Source organism: Tinamus guttatus, unplaced genomic scaffold (genome assembly GCF_059628265.1).
Source record: "Tinamus guttatus ecotype Peru unplaced genomic scaffold, ASM5962826v1 Tinamus_guttatus_pri_ptg000637l, whole genome shotgun sequence".
Taxonomy (NCBI): Eukaryota; Metazoa; Chordata; class Aves; order Tinamiformes; family Tinamidae; genus Tinamus; species Tinamus guttatus.
The window spans coordinates 571,342-591,950 of record NW_028289171.1 but is presented as its reverse complement, the minus strand read 5'-3'; the positions used below and the strand labels follow the sequence as shown (position 1 = coordinate 591,950).

Sequence of the window (20,609 nt, the reverse complement as noted above, 5' to 3'; positions counted from 1 at the left end):
GGGCCAATCAGAACGTGGTTTCTAAAATCAAGGTGAGCCTATCAGAGAGGTGCTTTTTCTTCCTCCCTGGCAGTTTGAAACGGTCACGCCGGAGCGGCCGTTTCCCCGCAGGTGAGAGGCGACCGGGACGGGACGGGACGGGACGGAACGGCGCGAGGGGAGGGCAGGGCAGGGCAGGGAAGCGCGGCCCGGCGCTGCCGAGCCCTGCGCAGCTCTGCTGGGCCCCCCGCTCCGAGGGGACAGTCCTCAGCCGCCCCGGGCACCCCGCCGGCCCTCTCTGCCTTCCCGGTTGATTTAAAGATCAGTCTCCTCAAACAAGGCAAAGGAAAGGCTTAGCGTAGCGGTGCTTCTGTCGCTGCTCTCCCACTGCCCAGTGATGCCCAGGCAGCATCAAGACTTATACTGACACCGAGTCTTACTTAATACTCCTTGAGAGATTTCTCTCAGAAACTCACCCAGTCTTTTTCCTGAGCTCAGGGTGTGCTTGCTCAGATAAGTTGGTCTTGGCATGAAGTGGTGGTGACAACTGCAAGCAATAGCTTCAGAGAAGCATATTTATCTTAATTTGTTGTAGTAATCTAGTCTGATTTATTTTTTTGTACTTGAGCAGATTTCTGATGTTCTAGGTTTGGTGAAATGTTTCATTCCTTACTGAATTTTAAACTTAAAGTAACAGTTATTGCTCAACCTAGTAGAGACCCTTAAACACACTGTAGCGCAAAGCCCAGAGCTCCATCGACCTGATATGCAACAGGGGAGAAGGGGGGGGGGAAAGAACAGGGGAATGGGGAGGAACTAATTAACAGTGTGAGAGTATGACCTGATTTATGATCTAGTTGTAACTTCAGTTAGTATTGGCAAAAGTTTACAAAACGTAAGGAAAGGGGCTGGTTTGATCAGCAGCTGGTTTGTGATGGTGAGAGGCTTCACACAGATGGGAGAATAAGAAATATGAAAATATTATTTCCATAAGAATATGGAAAATGGTACTCCTGAGCAGCACAGGCTAGCAACCTGAGCTGAGGGGAAACAAATAAAAACTGAGAGCTTGTGAAGGGCCTTGAAAGCAAAGACGAGCAGCTTGTGTTTGAGAGAGGAGAGACATTAAGAGGATTTCTGAAAAGGGTTCAGAAGGTCAAAGGACTAACTAAGAAACTGAACTTTGCAGCAGGATTTTGGGTGGATATCTGTATGGAAAGATGGCATTTATTAAGCTTGGGAAGAGGATGTAGCAATAATCAGAATGTAAGATTATACTCTAAATAAGCCCTGAGGTCTTCCCGTACATACAGCTGTGGGTTTTAGAGTTATCTTTGCTACTAATTATTGGCATCAGTTTATTTTATGAACTGTTACAGCCTAGCTGTTAAAAAGTTCACTGTTCTTTAAGTCTTCCATTTCAAATACCTGTTGTCATGGGAATTTGTTCTTGTAAAATACAGTCCAGATAAAATGTGACCTTTTTTCTGGAAACTTTTTCACCATAGGTCAGAAGCTAAGGGAATCTTAGCTTGTTAGAAGCTGAATATAGGGAAGTCTTGCCCATGGCAGCAGGCCTTTTATAGTGCAGGAAAAATCAGTGCGTAGAGTAACCCAAAGAAAACGGGGGAGAAATTAAGACAGTTAACTTCCGTCTGTATTTCTACATACGGAACTACGGAATTATTACATTTTTTAACATGTTGAAATAAGATGATGATGATTAAGGAGATGGTGTCCTGCCAATTTAGTGACAGTACAACCAGCAATTTAAAAATAACATATCTTTCAGAAACTGCATCTGTTTAAAAAAAGCATTGTAATGAATTATAATTATAATATAGCATTAAATGTCTCTTTAGAAATGTTTCTTTGCATAATTGTTTTCTCTACGGTACAGGCAGCCAGTTTCTTTAGTTATTTATGTTGGTCTTTCTTCCCTGCAAGAGAGTTGATGACTCCCTTTCTTGAATGTGTCACGCACATCAGACAGCTATGTTCTTCTGTCCATTGTTTATTAACCATCACCCTTCTTCATAATAGTCTCCCATCCATTTTTTAATTCATTTCATTTCTGCCTGTCCCATATCCTTGAGAGCTCTCTTCCCCATATCCTCTCAAGTTTATTAGCAAGAGCTTCATTGTCCACTGGAGGGATTTTACAAAGCTGCAGTAGATTTTAAAAACGTATTTAGAATGTCCTCATGTTTCTTGCTAGTTCTGCAACAACACTTTTTCCCAGATATTCAAGAATACTTCATTATCTTGCTTGGAAATTGCTGGAATGATTGACATTGTCTGGAACTAATGAGGAATTGCCTGTCCTGTCAATATCTGGTCATCTTCCTGGACCTGTAAGGTGACAACTGCAGCAGAGTAGAAGGTGGAGGAAGACTGATGTGACCACTGTGAAGAAGCTTCAAGGTGTCAGTCAGGGTATTGTGTCAACTTGGCCTGTGGTTGAGGTAGTTCCAGTGGAAAAAGGTCACCACAGAGCTTAGAAATTTTTATGTCCCTCTGTAGGAATTTTGCACTGAAATGAGCTAATAAGCTCCAAAACAGTAAGTGTGAATAACGTGGAGGGATTGACACAGATATGTAACCATAAACTGAGGCTTCCCTCACTCTTTAGATGTCTTTTTTTCTCTAGCAGTATATCTTATACTGTGTAACGTGAAGCATTAAGCATGGCAAACACTCAGTTAAGTTAGAACAATAGATCTTTTTTTAATTGTTCCATTGAGTCTTCCATTATTTTATTCAGAGTCCTTTGAAGTCAGTGAAAGTCTTTCCATGGTTTTGAGCAGAGTTTGTGTTGCTAGAAAAAATACAGGCAAACATAGTGAAAATCTGTTAGAACTAAAAAGTGAAGTTCAGCTTCTACTTTTTTATAGACTGACTTTGTGCAGAATGTCATCAGATGAGGAGAAAAGCGCAAGTCCTCTTTTGCCAAAAGACTCAGTTTGTGGCAGTTCTGTTTCTTCAGATCTTCAGGTAGGAAAGAAGCAACTTTGCTTCTCCATGACTGTTCTTTTTCTTTTTTTCCTTTGTGGGAAAGGATAATTATGAAGAAATATTGCAAATAACTCCTGTATCCTTTTTATATTTCATATTTTAGGTTCATCAAATATGTCAAGATATACTTTAGGATCTTTAATGTTTTGGGTTTTTTGTTTTTATTTTTTGCTTTACTCTGCTCAGCATCCTTTTGAGAGGATGTGAAGGTATTGGTGAAAGTCTTGAAAGAGGTGAAGTTTCAACATTTAATAATTGGCTATTGCAGGGTGGGTAGTATTTTTTTATTATTATTATTTCGATGGAATTCTGTCCCAAACAGGTCACTTTTGCACAAATATTTTTCGCTGTTTGTCATTTCATGTTAGGATGTGTCCCTGCTTTTGTCACCCAAAAAGCAGTAGCTGCAAGGGGTCTATACAGCTGAAGCACTGTTAAATTAAGTTTTTCATCCTGTATACTGACAATGTCCCTTTTAAATTTCCTTTTTAGGTGGGAATTTGCTTTCACGCTTTTTCACACTTATCTAGCAGATAAGATTTCCTAATTTGCTAATTCATCTGTCTTTGTAGTGCCTCTTGTAGTTAGAAAGCAGGCAGAAGATGTTCAATCCACTTTTCCTATTGTTTAGTTACTTTGACTGCCATCCAAAGGACAAGTTCTATGCAGCATCTATAGATTTTTACCCTAAAAGGAGAGGGGAAAAAAAAAACTTCTAAATGCTTTTGTGCCTTTCGCAACACTAATTACTAAAAGATACATGAGTTTGTTTTTATTCTGAGATCTCGTAGAATCTGAATCATACTGTTGTAGAAAGCCATGGGTGTGCATTTAATGTGGTAGAATAGTGGTGTTCATGGTTAGAATCTTCTAGGGTATTCCTATACATTTGATATTAAAAAATCTCCAAGAGCAGAACTGGTAGAGGAAACAAAACATTTCTTTCATCTTCTTTCATTGGACGTTGGATCTGAAAGTTTTTATATAAAGGTTTAACACCAAGGTTTCCTCTCTCAAATACCTGTTTCCTTTGTTGACCTTGGTAACAGTAATGGTTGTTTTTCTGAATATCAGCTTACATATGAAAACTCTTATGTATTTGAGGCTTGAGTACATCAGAGTATACTAAACAACAATTTGCTTGTCATCTCTTGGTGTTCACATAGCATGCAATATAGAAAAAAATGTGCTAAAATATATATTTTAGGGCTTGCATGTGTTTTACAAGAATACCATCCAGTTCCTTCACACAGCAAGAACACATTAAAAAGTGGTTCACCCTTAAGTAAAACCAATTTAAGACACAATTTGCATCTGTATTTGCTTTAGAAATGCAGGAGTCTTGAAGTAAATATTTCACTCTTGCTCTATCTTGTTATTTCTCCACTTTTATTTTTAGGGGTTAAAGCTAAACAATTGATAACTTGTTGATTTGCAACTAACTATATGTTTTACATGGAATGTAGTACTACTTACTGTATGCATGTGCCATGCATACTTATTTGTAACAATATAGCTTCATATATGATTACATGGGCTTTTAATTTCAACATGATACACTAGAAAATCAGGAATAGAAATTTGAAAGGAAACCAGAATTCAGTTAAAACAATGCCTAGCTTCTTAAAATGTTCTCTGATGAGTTAAAACCCATATAAATGTGAGAGGTAGATTGAAAGTGTTGAAAATTGGGCATTTAAACTGATTGATTCAATGAAGTATTACATGTAATTGGTACATTAAAACTAATTTTTTTCTGCTCTGACTTCTCCCAGCTTGAATAGGAAAATAACTTTTCAATTTACAGTTGAGCCCCCTAGGATGTTAACTGAACTAGTGAAATAATAGAGTGGGAAAAAAGCTATTACTGGTATCCTGGTTTAATACTTTCAAACAAGTGTCGTTGCAAAATATTTTAATTAGTGGCTTTGATCAGTAGGCATTAACTGCTACTGGAACTTTTTTCATTATTATTGTTACTGTTAGAACGGCTTTTATAGTGTTCAAGCTGTAATACATTTTGTTTAGTTTCACATTGAATTATTAATATTTCTAAAAATCTCCTTAATTAGGGAACTTCAAGGAAAATATTAACTCACTTGGTTTACGTTGGCATGCAATATAAAGCCATATACCAGTTATGCTGGTTCATATTTTTTTAAAGGGCAAGCTTTTAAAATAGCTTTGTGTATATACCACCACCACAACTATGTAACTTAATAAATTTATAATATATGCTGAGAATAACCATATTTGCTGTAAAGAAAATATTGGATAATCAAATGGCTTCTGATGGTTGGCTTTATAATTCCTCTCAAAGAGATTGTAATGTGACAGGATGTGAAATCTGATTCTATGCTCAGTAGCATCTTTGCTATGCATAAAAACAACCTACTTTTTTTTTTTTTTTCCCTCCTCCCCTCCTCTGTGGTAACAATGATGCTCAAAATAAGTATTAAGTAATTCTTAATCTGGAATTGATTTCATAGTTCGTATTTCTTTGATGTGCCTGTTATATTGTCTAATTCTGGCATTTAGCAAAACCTTCAGGTATAGCTATTATATTGCATCTGCCAATATAATCTAGCATTTACTAATGGATTACATTTTAGAACATAAAGTAAGAGAGCAATAAAATATTATAAATGACATCTAAATACTAAGAAAGCAGCTGGCTTTTGCAGTTTAAAGGCAAATTCTTTTAGTTTTAGTCATAATACAAAATAATATAAGGATTATCTAAAATTGTTTCCACTCATTCCTTCTACCTAGTCTTTGGGAACATAATCATAGCTTTGTAACTATTTGTCCCAATTTTGTGACAGGATGACTATGAAGAGCTTCTTCATTACGCTGCAGTGACTCCGAAGTTTGAGCATCATGTCCCGAAGTGGTCAGAACCCATCTCAGAAGTGAGAGCTGGTGACAGGTTTGCGGATGTGACAGATGACATCATTCCTCGTAAGACTTTAGGTAATATATGAAAAGCTGTGAGTTTACAAGAGCAGTGATGAAATTTTATTGATAGAAGTTTTTCAATAGCTTGTTTGAAAAGAATGTACACTTCATGTACACTTATGTTTTGAACAAGAAGAAATTTCAGAATGTATTATGTTCACTGAAGGTTCTCTCTCCAGCATAGCTCTCGGGTGGTAGTATTGATGTGCTGCTGGGATAGATAAAGGTGTGTTTAAAGGATTGTTCTTTTTAAATAAGAATTACCTGAAACTGACTTTGTGTAATAGCTAATCAAGTCACTGCATGAATGTCATTCTTACTCCTCTGTTCAGTAGTTTATTCTGATCTCGTTTTTGGCATTTGCTCTTTAAGAAGGTGTAAATATTTTGTCTTCTGATGCAGTGTGATGACACTTAAGAGTAACATTGATATTTATGGTAATATATTATTTGCTTTTGTCACTAGCATTTAGCTTGAGGAAGTTCATTTAATTTTTATTTAGAAGAAACAGTAAATGATCATACCTGCATTATTTCTTTAATAGGGAATTTGACTTAGAGAATAATGAAGAATTTGCTTTAATTTCTGCTGTTTAGAAGATCTGTCATTTTGTGATGAAAACACTTATTTATTGTTTTCTGTTACCTATTTTCTTGTGTCATGTCCTTAAGGGAAGTTGGGACCTTGATGCCATCCATGTCTGTCTCTACTATTTAAAGGACAGAGGGGTGCAGAAGTAGGTAGACCATTCTGCAAAGAGAGATTAAGTGCCTGGAAGTGGTATGTTAACCTGGTGCTAATTATCTGCACTGGAATAAATGTTGTTCCTGGCTGATGTATGCGCGAGTCCTTGGCTGTGCTGGTGAGAGCTAAATAGCTCTGTGTGAACAGCAGTTTACTAGTGCACAGGACAGTACAGCCATTTGAAGAAACCACAACCAAAAATAAGCACATATGCTGAAGGTATGAACTGTTCTCATTGGAATATAGAGTAGCCTTAGTAAGCTATCAATTGCCATGGTAGCAAAAACAAATCTAGAAACGGGATCCTTAAAACAAAGAATGTGATTAAAATGAGGAGAGCAGTATTGGTTATGCTCAGTGTGCTTCCTCTTTGACAGTGAGTGTGTGCAGTGGAATCTAGGCACATTCAGGCCCTCGGATCATTGCCTCCTTCCAATCTACCATAATGTTTGTCATTCTATCAGCCATACAGGAGCTAAATCCCTGTGGACATTTGTACCTGTAACTTCCCTTCTGTGTAGAATTACTGTAGTTGTTTCTCTGAATGTCAGATTTCTATAGGAAATGTAGAAAGCATGACTTTACTTTTATTGAAAGCAGGAGAATGACAGTTTGGAGAGCAAGACAGAGAATATGCCATAATGGAAATGGGATCTGGAATTGGAGTGCAAATGATTTAGAAAACAATCTGCTAACATAGAAGTTTCAAGAATAGTCTATGGAACTTGTGATTTATGAATTTTATCAATTTCATGCAGTGTAGTTATGTCCTTTGTGGGAAGTGTGCCAAGGCTGTATTAAGATATAATCAGGAGAAGCTGCTCATATTTTGTACTATGGCCATTATCCCAGTCATACATGAAAAAATACTGAAAAATCCTCTGTATTAACAGATATTCCTGCAACTCCTAGAATGAAAGCAGTTAGTTATGGGTTAAAGAATTAGATTCTAGGTTTCTGGCTCACCATATGTTTTTTTGTTCAGAATTATAAAGATATACAGCCAAGTTTTGTCATTCAGTACTGTATATTGTAACAGAGTGTATGTGCTGCTCAGTCATGTTCTTCATAAGGAAGATCAAACCTATATACCACACTTGTCTGTGTCTCAATACAGAACTTTTTGGCAGCCCTGTTTACCATTACCTCTGTGAAGCAGGTTACCTTATCATTTGTTTTGATACAAAAGTGTAGCTTGTCTGTGCATGTCTATATGTGAAGACAAAAACTTCACACTTCCAAAGCAAGCAGTGGAGTTGCCAATGCTTCAGGATGCCTTCTTAAATGAAGCTGTTTGTGGAGTATCTTTTGGGATTATTTTTTTTTCTCTGTCATTTTCTTAAAATTCAGGCGATATAAGACTTCCCTTATACACTATAACATATATATTTTCTTCCTGTAAAAATTTTCTCTTAAAAAGGTAGTATTTATAGTACTGTATGTCACTGGATTTACAAAATATTGTATCTACATAAAATGTTAATCCATAGCAAGCATCTGAAGCATGAAAATGAAGATGTGGATGGTTTACATGTAAAATAGATACATTTATCTATTCTGTCTGACGAGCAATATGAGATTTTTAACCTTAAAAATTAGGATATTGCTTGCATGCAAATTAAAATAGAATTACTACAGATTCCTCAGAAAATCAGCTGACTGGAGCCAGCCCTGGGGGTTACATGGCAAGTCTTCACAAGACCTAATGCTGAATCTGATCAATGACCTTAAACATTTCTTTTTTTTTTAAGGGAGCAGTAATTTTGACATAACTTCTGTTACAGTACAAATGCTGGTTTAAATATAATTATATCTTATAAGCTGGACTTGAGGTTAGTTTATTTTACACAGGAAAAGGAGGGTATGGGTGACTTTTTTTAGTGCGTGCCCAGTTTGGACCAGTTTGCCTTTCCAGAGGATCAGTCCTAGTTCTTCGTTTTGTTTTCAGCTTCAATGTCAGTGAAGGGGTCTTCCGAGTCCCACATGGAACACCTGTGCCCTCTTCTCTCGGAAGAGACTTCTTCACAAGGCTCTGCACGCAGCCCAAGAGAAATCAGTGAGGAGAGAGTGACTGAATTAACTGTTCCTGATGAAAAGGTGACCCAAATAGAAAACATACTTGATCTCTGGAGTGGAAGTCTTAAGGTTTGTATTTTATACTGAAACCTTAAGAAAAACATCAAGATGTCAGTGTGTTTGCACAAATAAGTGATTGTAGGGGTAAAGTTTTGTGATAGCATTGGGAAATAGTGGGTTTTGTTGTGGAGTTTTGTTGCTGCTGTTTTTTGCACACAGGAAATACATTGAACAGTTTTCTCCATTAAGGTTATATAATTCTGATCACTCAAGACTTTACTGTGTCTAGTAATGCTTATAATGCAAGCTTTACTGTAAATATTCATGTCCGTGCCAAGTGTTTTAAAATTAAAAGTTTGGAGAGGAGAGAATAATTTGCTAATTTCACTGCTGTCACTCCTTTAACTTTCAGACAAATGTTCTAACTGAGTTGAAAAAATGGAAACTTAGTTTTATTGAGCATCACAAGCTTGAAATGAGACAAGAGAAAGAGAAACATGCTGCGCATGTCAGACAGTTGAACAATGAAATGGAAAATCTGAAAGAGTTGCTACATACTTATGAAATCTCTATTGGCAGAAAAGATGAGGTAATGTTTCAGTTTCATAGTTGTGATTTTGATTTTAGAATCTCCATATTGATTGATTTACATATATCCTAACTGTACTTGAATAACAGAATGCTTCTTGCAGCAAGTCAAATGGACCAGTAAATAATAGATTTAGACTGAATAGTAGAAAAAATATTACTAATTACATATTACTAATTACATATTAACAGCGGAAATTTAATAGGTGTCATCTGTAAATATTTTGTTTTGCAGCAGATGTCTGTAAATATTTACATTTTGTAAACCTAGGCACTATTCTTGTGCTATATTTGCTGTTGCTTTCATGAGACTTACAGCAGTTTGGATGATTCTTATTAGTTCTTACATGTGAAGAGCTTTTAATTTGGGCAAGATTCAATGGGTTTTCCCATATTTCATAGGGAGAAGAGTCTCTGAAATGTTTATAGCAAATCTCTGTTTCAAGTAATTCTTAGAATTGTAGACTTGGGATTTTTCAGATAGAGCTTTTTTTTTTAATCACTATTAATACCAAGGAATTTTGGAACTAACCAAAATGGTGGGAGTGGATATAAAATTTTGAGAGTCCAAGTCACATAGCCTATTTGGATCCTCACTTTTCTATACTGAATTTTTAACCTTCCTTTTTTTGACACCGTCTTTTGGCCTTTGACACCGTCCCTCACAACATCCTCCTGGGCAAGCTCCGGAAGTGTGGGATAGATGAGTGCACAGTGAGGTGGATTAGGAACTGGCTGGATGGCAGAGCTCAGAGGGTGGTGATCAGCGGTGCAGAGTCTTGTTGGAGGCCTGTGGTTAGCGGGGTCCCCAAGGGGTTATTCCTTGGTCCAGTCCTGTTCGATTTATTCATCAATGATGTGGATGAAGGCACAGAGTGCTCCCTCAGCAAGTTTGCTGATGATACCAAACTGGGAGGAGTAGCCGATACCCCAGAGGGCTGCGCTGCCATCCAGAGGGCCCTGGACAGACTGGACAACTGGGCGGTGAAAAACCTCATGCAATTCAACAAGGCCAAGTGCAGGATCCTGCACCTGGGGAGGAATAACCCCAGACACCAGTACAGGCTGGGGACCGACCTTCTGGAAAGCAGCTCTGCAGAGAGGGACCTGAGTGTCTTGGTGGACCACAAGTTGACCATGAGGCAGCAGTGTGCCCTCGTGGCCAAGAAGGCCAATGGGATCCTGGGGTGCATTAAGAAGAGCGTCTCCAGCAGGTCGAGGGAGGTGATCCTGCCCCTCTACTCAGCCCTGGTGAGGCCACATCTGGAGTATTGTGTCCAGTTCTGGGCTCCACAGTACAAGAGGGATGTGGAGCTGCTGGAGAGAGTCCAGCGCAGGGCCACAAGGATGATCAGGGGCCTGGAACATCTGCCCTACAAGGAGAGGCTGAGGGAGCTGGGCCTGTTCAGCCTGGAGAAGAGAAGGCTGAGAGGGGACCTGATCAGTGTCTATAAGTACCTCAAGGGAGGCAGTGAGGAGGATGGTGCTGGTCTCTTTTCACTGGTAGCCACTGACAGAACTAGAGGTAATGGCCATAACCTGAAACACCAAAAGTTCCACAGGAACCTAAGGAAAACATTTCTAACAGTGAGGGTGACAGAGCACTGGAACAGGCTGCCCAGAGAGGTTGTGGAGTCTCCTCCTCTGGAGATCTTCCAAACCCACTTGGACGCAGTCCTGTGCCACGTGCTCTAGGTGACCCTGCGTGTGCAGGGGGGTTGGACTAGATGATCTCTAGAGGTCCCTTCCAACCTTAAGCATTCTGTGATTCCACTTGAGAGCACTTAATGGAGTTCTTTTCATCTTTTTTTAAAAAAGCACTATTCCAGAATACCCATTAAAGGAATTAAAATGAAGAGAAAGAATGAAAGGCCACAATCCATGTCTGTTTGGAAAACAGATTTTACGGACCTAAGCAAATACTTTTTCTCTTTTTTCTTTTTTCTATTTTTTCTAAAATTCTTTTTATGGAGAATGATTCCCCTTAACAGTAGGTGGCAGTACCTCCATACATGACAGTGTGGTCATCAAAACTGATGAATTCTAATGTGACCACAACCTGAATCAATCAACTTCACAAATAGTTGTGACTTGGTTTCTTCCGCTCACATTGGAGTCATAAGATCTCTCATGCTTTTTAATGGAAAAAATGTATTAATTAACAAATTTAGATCTGTTTGCAGTAGTAAAAGCTGATGGTTTAGGTTTGTATATCACAGTATTTCAACAAAGATTATAATTTGTTTATACCCAGTTTCTTTTCTGTCTCTTTTCTAACTAATTTCTTTGGCAATTTATGATAAATTGTTTCTAATTTTAGACTTTTAAATTATTTTAGACTTTTTAGACTTTAAATTATTATCTACTATATAAATAGATCGTTTTTATTCTGAAACTGCAAAAAGTTACGACTAGTCATATTTAAGCAGAGAAAAGTAGCTTAACTAAATTAGATATATTAAACAGTATTGTGAAGAATTCTTTCTTAAACTAAGGACAGCTCTGCTCTAATTTAAATGTGTCAAAATGCCCTTCATGTGTTGCTGGTTTTGATATTTTCACCTTAAAGAATCCACACTTCTAGTAGTATTTCTTTAAATATTTTATGAAATACAGCAATTACAATTGGAGCAGTGTATATGAAATTCTGTACCAAAGCTTAGAAGTTGACCTGTTTGCTAGATAATAGGTTTATTAGCATATTTATTAGTATGTAAATAGCATGTAACACCATAAAATACTATTTCTTACCCCTCTTACCTGCTGCAGTAGTTAGAATAACTTTAAGTGGAAGTAACTTATTTCCTCAAATCTGCCAGTGTTACTCATTAGTCTTTCTCAGATGTAACTGAGAGGAGAATCTAGCTAAGAAGCTAGGCAAAAAATGCAGAGAACAGCTCATTGATTTGATATAAGCAATTTACAACATGCCTGGACTATATCTTGATCAGTGAATCACAGCTCTTCCTGTAACATTAATTATAATGTACTTAAAGGTTGATGGTTGAAGCCCTCTTACCTCCCAAATGCTTTGATTCTTAGAGTCTGTTAATTGTATAAATTTTCTATACATCAACAGTTGTTTCTTTACATTTTCAGTCAATACTGCACTAAAGCAAACTTTTCACAATTAAATGATAGCTAATTAACCAAGCTGTATTTGTAAAGAGATGATTCTACTGACCTTATATTACAGTAACATTTGATTACAAGGAAGTGGAACAGAATCCTGCAGAAGTCACCAGATGGCATGATAATTCATTTGAGTTTTTTCTACAGCTACTAAGTGAAAGTGTCTAAATGCCACTGAGTCTGAGTATTGAAGCCAAAAGAACTTTACTCCAGATTTGAACTTTTTTTTTTTTTTTTTTTTTTTAATGCTGGATTAGACTAGAAGGAAGATTTAACAAAACGCTGCTTCTAAAAGCAAGAACTTTAGGTGACAAATACTTAATGAAGGCAGTACATCTTATCTTAACATAATTATAACTACTGAATAATATTTTTGCAGGTAATTACTAACTTGACTCAAGCATTAGATAAGCACAAGGAAAGAATAGAGTTGATGAGAAAATTTATGCTCTGGCGGATTCAACATGTCGAAGCCAAACAAGAGGTATGTGCGCAAAATAAAAATGTGGTGAAAGGGGAGCCTCTAAACTCAGAAGGGTCAGCGTTGATGATCTTCTTGTTATGGCTGGAAGAAATGACTGTGTTGAATAACAGTTCATTCAAACAGTTCAAAAATAAGAATATTGCTGTTAGAATACCTGTGCAATGAGGAAAAAACCTCAATATTGTATATAAATATATATATTTTTTCTCATGTGATCACTGTGATTGCAGGTTTTATATGGTTCTTGGACTCAAAATATGCCATGTACCAATTTAATGGCTTTGTACATGCATGCTGTCAGCATGCGTGTGAGTGGGTTGTTTGCACATCATTAAACTTAAAAGGTTCATGTTATTTAGGAGTTCTCAGAGGTGTTTTCTGTCTTAGACACATACACAGGAAGAATGGAGCTGTTCATGCAGTGTTTGTGTATGGCTTCACTGCTGCACATGTAGCCTCGTGTAGGCATTCCTCCTGTGATCTGTATAATACACTGCAAAATGATCATCCACCCTCTCTTGAGTACTTCAGTTTTCAAAAAACTTGCATATAATGTGGTTACTTTGTTTCCTAAGGCATACGCAAATAGAATAGCAGACAGACAATTCCAGACAGCCTTGCTGAAGAAGGTATGGGCAGCATGGCGCTGTCTAAGTGAAGCAAAATGGAAAGAAAAGGTAGCAAAGGCCTGTCAGCTAAGGGCAGAAGATGTCTGTGTTCAGCTCACTAATGATTATGAAGCCAAAATTGCAGAGGTAAGAAAAGGTTTCTCTCTTTTTTCTCCCTCCTACTCTGATAAGTATGTCTGTCTTAGCAAACTTGAAATACCTGAGGTGTCTCGAAAAGAATGGTAGAAAAAAAGCTCCAACTACAGAAGGAGAGGTGAGGAAACCCAAAAGTTTCTACATGTGCTTTCCCCCCCCCCCCCTCTATTTTTTTTCCTGCAATGGATAAATTACATTGACTAGCACACACAGGTGAAGACAACATTTCCTGAAATGAGATGATCTTCTATTTACCCACCTGTAGAGGGAATGATAATTCCTTCCTAATAGCAAATATTAACTTGCTATGCTATGCATTTTGGGGTTGTCTTAAAGGAGAAATAGTGGAAATAAAAGGTTAAATTTGAGTTTAGCTTTGCCTTTGCCAATTAAATTATCAAAGTATTTTGAAAGTTTTAAAAAGTGAAATCAATTTGTCAAGATGCAAATTGGTACCCAGAAGAAATGAAAATAAGTTTTAAAATATACATTTTGAAAGCTGTATATTTTAGCAAGAGTTAAGCACATTCCTAAAATTTCTAGGCTTATTAGCCATAGTTGCTCTGAGATAAAAACTCTAGGATATACAAATAGAGGCATTTCTTTGTTAATTAGAGCTTTACACCCAGTTTCTAATGAGTGGAATTTTGAAAACTGAGCACTTCCACACAGGGAGAGCTTTGTTCTAGAAACTTTTGAAAACACTGAAGTTTATAAGGGCTAGAAAAGTGAGGTGGCTGGTAAATACTTAAGCATGAGATGAACTATCTTCTAGGAAAAATTACTGCTCTGACTAGTGAAGGAATCCAAATTACTGATGAAATTTAGCCTGAGCTAGTTGCCTAACTTTCCGATGAGAAATGGGCAAGATAAATTTGTTTAGTTGCTTAGGATCTGCCGGTCCTGAACACAGTCTAGCAATCTCTGTGCTCCAGTACCTATAATGAGCTATGGTAGAAATAGATGGCAAATAATTGCCCTACTTAGTGAACCAGAGATTTTGAAGTGAAGTAGCTCATCTCTGTGAAAGTAGTAAGAGGCTTCTAATGTAACTGAGGAACCGAGTCAACATTTGCATTCAGAAGTTCGACCAGCTGTTTCTCCCCTCTCTTGCAGCTCCATGCCACACTGGAACAGAGCAGAGCTGAGATCCTGCGACTGCACAGTGAGAGAGAGCAGTATGAAGACACCATGAAGAAGGCCTTTATGCGGGGCGTGTGTGCTCTGAACCTGGAAGCTATGACTATGTTTCAGGGCAAGGAGAGTAGGATAGATCTAGGTCGGTATAAAAGCTATAATCAGGCTACTAAATTTAATAGTCTGGTACCAGAAGTTTCTGAAGTACTTCAGAGTACATGTAGCTTAGGCAAGTGTAGTGATTTGTTTTTATTCAAAATAGAGACTGCTTCTAAAATAAACTAAACAAAACCTACCACATGGTGACACTCTAGTCTTGGGAATAGAAAAAATAGCATTGTCCTAGCCCTGCTGATAGTATCTACCTTAAAAAGGGAAGAGTAAATGAGAATAGGTTCTTCTCCTTCTTTAAGGAGTATACTTAGAAACTGAAACTGCTTGGAAAGCTTTTGCCCTGCAAGTGCATCTCCCAGCCTGGGGGTACACGGGGCCCAGTGTGTGTCCATAGAGTGTCACTGCAGTGATGTGGCCCCACTCCAGGATGGACACAGGGTGGGCTGCTCCTGATCTAAGGCCTATCATTTCATGCTACTGCTAGGGAGTCCCTGTCAGGACCTGGCCCTGTCTCAGGTGTCTGGAATACTATAGCCTTCCCTGTGTTCATGCTCTCTACCTGAACTGGAGTTTGGCCCTCAGGGCAACAGAAGCTCTTGCCCAGTGGATGTGGTATGGGTAAACTGTAGTCAGGACCTTAGTTCTTTGCGCTACCCCTATGAAATTACGTGGACTGGCGTAACACCTAAGTTACCCCCTTGAAAAGCTATTTCCATCTCTGAAAAGGAAGATCAAATGCAGAAAGTTTTAAAATTTATCTCTACATAGAACAGACTGATTATTTTAATTAGATTACACAGAAATCCCAGAGGAGTAGTGAAGTCTTAGTGACTCATCTCTTAAGGTTCCCCTTAAGGTTTGCTAGATTCTGGGCTGAAGCATTTACTTTGTCTTTTAACAGATGTAGGATGTAGGAGAGAAGATAGTGGTAGTGGTGCTGCAGGAAGGCTGCCTTCCTCCCAGTATAATCCTCCCTCACCACCACCTCCAACAGCAACTAGTTTACAGCTAGAAGACATGGTGAGTATGGAGTTGGACTACATGAGTTGCCATAGAAATGAAAAATAATTGTCTGCATTGTTGCTTTTTAAACATAAATGCAAGAGCCTGTGAACTGAAAGGACTAAAATCCAATCTGAGATTTAAAAAGAAACTCCCAAGGACTTTTAGACTGCACTGGCTGTGGTATGGTTTCTGCAACTTGCAGTGCTTTCAGTAAGCGCTGTTTTTTCTTGCAGTGAAAATAATCATTAAACTAATGAAGCCAAAGTATCTATTACAAGCAGAGTTTGCTTTCTAATGATCTTTCTAGGGGGGAAAAAAGCTCTTAAGAGTTGTTTGCAGAGAGCCTGAGCTTAATATAGTTTTTAAAAAAAGGCAGAAATTAGCTTGACTTCAAGCTTCTTTTCAAAATATAAGTGTACAGACACTGTTGGAACTCAGCTTATTGTCCTGTCATGTCAGCTTAGCCAGGTCCATTGTCCAGTAGTTTGGATGTTTTGGACCAGCCCTGGAGTCACAGTGGAGGCGTCATCACTATAGGACAATTTCATGCTACAGTACAGGATAGAAAAAGAAAAAGTGCTTCCCTTTCTTCCCAGTTTTTTATTCCAGTAGCATCAAATTTTACTTGGTTTGTAACATCTCTGACATGTTTTAAGTAAGCTAGACAACAAACAGATATAATATCTGTTAAGAAGTAAAACTTAGCAGGGTAATTGAAATAATCCAAGGAATGACTAATCAAACAGTAAAACTGTATTTTCAGAAAAGTTACTCTTTGTAAACTGATTCACTTACAGTTTTCTACCCACCTGGGCCATGCCAGCACTTCTCAGACCAGGCTAGATTCTGATTCTCCAGTAGTCATCACTAGCACAACTGCAGGATCTGGTCTGTCATCAACTCAAAAGCTGGTAACATGCTAAAATTCACTTAATTTTTTAAGACATAATTATTAGCTTGGATATCTTTTCCCATTTTTTTCAGAGGAACACTCAGTATTTGAGGAAACTGCTCTAGGGTTTACACAGAGGAGTGAAGAGAGAACCTGGAAAATGCTCTTTAATGTTAAAGAAAAGGCCCTTTATGTTAATTACAACTTAAAATATTTGGGGGAAGGGGGACAAAATGTGACTGAATAAAATGAAGATTAGGAAAGTGCACACACTTGCATATGACACAACAGTAACAACCAGTATTTCAACATGATATCATTTAGATACAGAAAAAGTCTGCTTTGCTTTGTCTTCCTGCTGTTTGCACTGGCTCTTCCTTCCCTTCCTTTGTTTGTAAACTGTCCTTTTTACTTTTCTCCATTGTTGTGCTTTCCTTTACCCCTTTGATATAGTTAGCTACCATAATCAGAGAATGATACAGCATTTTGTTGCATGGAGGCCTTTGTGTATCTGCTGTGTCACTGCCAGAAAGACCTGCCAGTGCTGCAGCCGCCTGCAGCTCTCAGAGGTTCCTGCAGCCAGAGCGCAAAGCTGAATGATGCTTGCTGCCTGCTTGCTTGGATTAGGCTAATCCCTTCACCATAAGGCACTTGCACTAAACACTGGCGCTTTCTAGAGTGCAAAAAGGACAGAATAAACCAGGTTCAGCTAGGTAATAAATTCAGTCCCATAGACTGTAACTGGATTATCAACAGCATCCATGTTCTATTTGGGCATGTGGCTAATAAATGTAAGTAGCTACACTAGAGTGTTGTAGATACTAGGTTTAGAATTTTTGCCAACTAACATCCAGTTTATTTATAGCCCATGGCGAAAGTAATAACATCTGCTCAACAGAAAGCAGGAAGAACAATCACTGCTCGAATCACAGGCCGAGCTGATATGGGACAGAAACCCAGGATCTGTAGTAGTTTAGCAGTGATGGGAGTTGTTCCACCCATGAGTTCAGTCATTGTTGAAAAACATCATCCAGTCACTCAGGTAAGTCAGAATTATGCTTATAACACTTCTCTAAATGATGACAATGAAGACAGACTTAACTAGGCTCAGATTTGAGTCCTGTTTTCAATAATTACTACTTGTCTTTGCCTTGATAGAAGTTAGCACATTTGTGAGGAGAGGAAGTAAATATTGCATGTTTAATCTCTTTTCTTCTGTAGTAATTATTTCAGAGGTCTCTTGTGAGTCTGCTTCTTCATGGAAGTGGTCATTTGGTACTGCAGTGTTTGTTCTCATCATCTTGCAACTTAGAATTTAAAGACAAGCTTCATCAGGGATAGGGAGAAGCATGATCGGACCAATGGCAGTAGAGATACAGGTTAGAGTGACACACTGAGGATAGGGAATTTACTGGAAGAAATTAAAACCTGGGGTCAGAGGAAAACAAAATTCAAGTTTTTTTTTTTTTTTTTTCCTTCCATTCTTCCTTATTCTCTACAGAAAACACTAAGATAAGTGCATTAACAGGGTATGGAAACAACATGCAAGAAGACTATGAACAATGGCCTAAAGGACTTATGCCCTTTACATGCCCCTACACTTTCTTAGATTTTTTTTTTTCTTATAATGACCAGACACGCTCAAAACATGACTTAGTTGAAAGTGTACTTTACCCTGTAAAGTAGTAGGTGAGACTTCTGTATGCTATTTAACAATTCAGCTTTTCCTGAGCGATGCTACCAGAAGAAGCAGGAGTACTTTACATCCCTTCCTTTGAGCTGATGGAGTTGCTGGCGTCTGTTTCTGAGATATGTTCTACCTTCAGTCATGTTACACTCTCAGCAGTGTATAAACCGTGTATTCTTTTTGTAAATAAATACGTGATTGAAATTGAATCAGATTGAAGTATTTCTTGCAAAGTAGTCTGACTGTGGAGAGAGCTTACCTTGATTAAAAGCAGAATGACTGCTATTCATTACAGTAAAAATACTAGGTGTTTCACTCTTGTCAAAGAAATACAAACCTAGTCCTGTCAGAGACCAATTAAACTTTCTTTTAACCAGCATTCAACTTAAAAGGAATTTTGGCATGATTAAATCAGCACTACAGAAAAAATGCAAACAATCTGAAATGAGACTAAGGGGAATCAAGCTCAGGATATCTGGTTAATCTTAAATCCAGCACTTTGTATTTAGCATTCCTAGAAATATCTATTACCTAGGAGGAAGAAAAAAAAAAACCTCATATCTTTCACATCACTATATATTTTTTCTTGAGATATATAGATCAAAAATGTCTGTTTAAACTACAGCTCATCTAGAGCCAATTTAGTGGTTTTCTTTTTTTAATACTGTGTTCTGTTGTATCTGATTACTTTTCAGCAAACTATATCCCAAGCCACTGCAGCTAAATATCCTCGAACGGTGCTCCATGCTGCTGGCTCCAGTGCTGCGAGACCTGCAGGACAAGCTGGGCGAATGCTGCAGAGCCAGCCTCATGCCAGCGTTCAGTCAATAAAGGTGGTTGACTGAGTGAATATCTTAGGCGCTCAAATCTCTCACTGGTGGAGGGTTTTTAACCAAGGAACAACGTAAAGCTCTTCCCAGTGTTTTCAGACTTGATGTAGCAAGGTCTAAAGGATGTATCATGTTTTTACCTTTTTTTTTTTTTAATTTGGTAAAATTGCTTATAGTAAGCATGTGGAGGGGGGAAAAATGACCTTGAAACATTGTTCTACCTCCAAACTTTTTGAGAATGTACTTTATTAACACTTTATTTAACAAACCTGTTGAACACTTTTAAATAAAGGATCAAATGTGACAGTGATGTCTTGTCTCCTTTGTTTAGCTTTAATTTTACCAATATCTACTTTAACATGAAAAAGAGATTTTAGTTACCTGTGCTCTTAAATATCCTCTTATAACTTAAGACCTAACTCCTCCATCATACTTAAATAAAGAACAACAAGGGCATAACCTTCATGACAAGTACATAATTTGGCTCAGGTGAGTTACCTAAGTCAAATCACAGAGCATTGTCATTTTTCAAGCTGCTACTGTGGGAATTGATGCTTACCTGCTGTAGGTCTAAGAATTTGCGATTTACTTATATTCTCCTTTTTAAAACCTGGGGAGTTGCATACCTGTTCTCAACTCTCTTGGACATCTCTACACCCATGTCAAAAGAGGCTGCATGCAGGAGGACAGAGTTAAGGTTAAGACTTCAAAACAAGTATAAAGGCTAGAAGAATTCAAATATTACATTGCCTGACTGCACCTAGTTAGAGCTGTTTTGTTATAAGGAGACCAGGAAGATAAATATCTAATTTCTTAGATGCAAAATATTTTCAATAATATCAACAGAAAACCTTTAACCATGTCTGACAACACTACCAAATATTATTCAAGATATGAACAAGAACTAGGTAGATATCAGTAAGTATTAAAATACCAAATGTCCTCCTATGAGTATGTGTACAAGGATGTGTCATGAGTGGACAAGTTCAGTAGCCAGTCACAGATGGTTGTAGACATGGCTTTTTTGTGTATTTTCACCACATAAACCAAATGCTCAGGAAGCTGCATTTGTTCCAGGTTCTAGCATTAATCAAGGGAAAAGCCCTTTTCAGCCCAGAAGACTATAATCCTAGTAATAGACTGTATAAAAACCTGACTCCCAACGGAGACCAGATGCCAACCTATTTCTGGAGCTGTTGCTTTA

The 20,609-nt window shown here is 37.9% G+C and overlaps 1 protein-coding gene across 3 annotated transcripts; it reads left to right on the top strand.

The window, feature by feature from the left end:
• Positions 1-70: 70 nt before the first annotated feature.
• Positions 71-19,429, top strand: POC5 (POC5 centriolar protein). 3 transcript variants are annotated; one of them, XM_088535624.1, is made up of 12 exons: positions 83-111; positions 2,874-2,973; positions 5,820-5,967; positions 8,645-8,841; positions 9,185-9,361; positions 12,872-12,976; positions 13,552-13,731; positions 14,857-15,019; positions 15,893-16,011; positions 16,794-16,907; positions 17,754-17,930; positions 19,271-19,429. In XM_088535624.1, the coding sequence occupies exons 2-12, from the start codon at positions 2,890-2,892 to the stop codon at positions 19,418-19,420; spliced, it is 1,614 nt and encodes a 537-aa protein (XP_088391750.1). In that variant the 5' UTR covers positions 83-111; positions 2,874-2,889; the 3' UTR covers positions 19,421-19,429. The 3 variants fall into 3 exon arrangements, with proteins under 3 accessions (XP_088391751.1, XP_088391750.1, XP_088391752.1); XM_088535625.1 differs by lacking the exon at positions 2,874-2,973 and having other exon boundaries at positions 71-111; XM_088535626.1 differs by lacking the exons at positions 83-111; positions 5,820-5,967.
• The last annotated feature ends 1,180 nt before the right edge of the window (positions 19,430-20,609 follow it).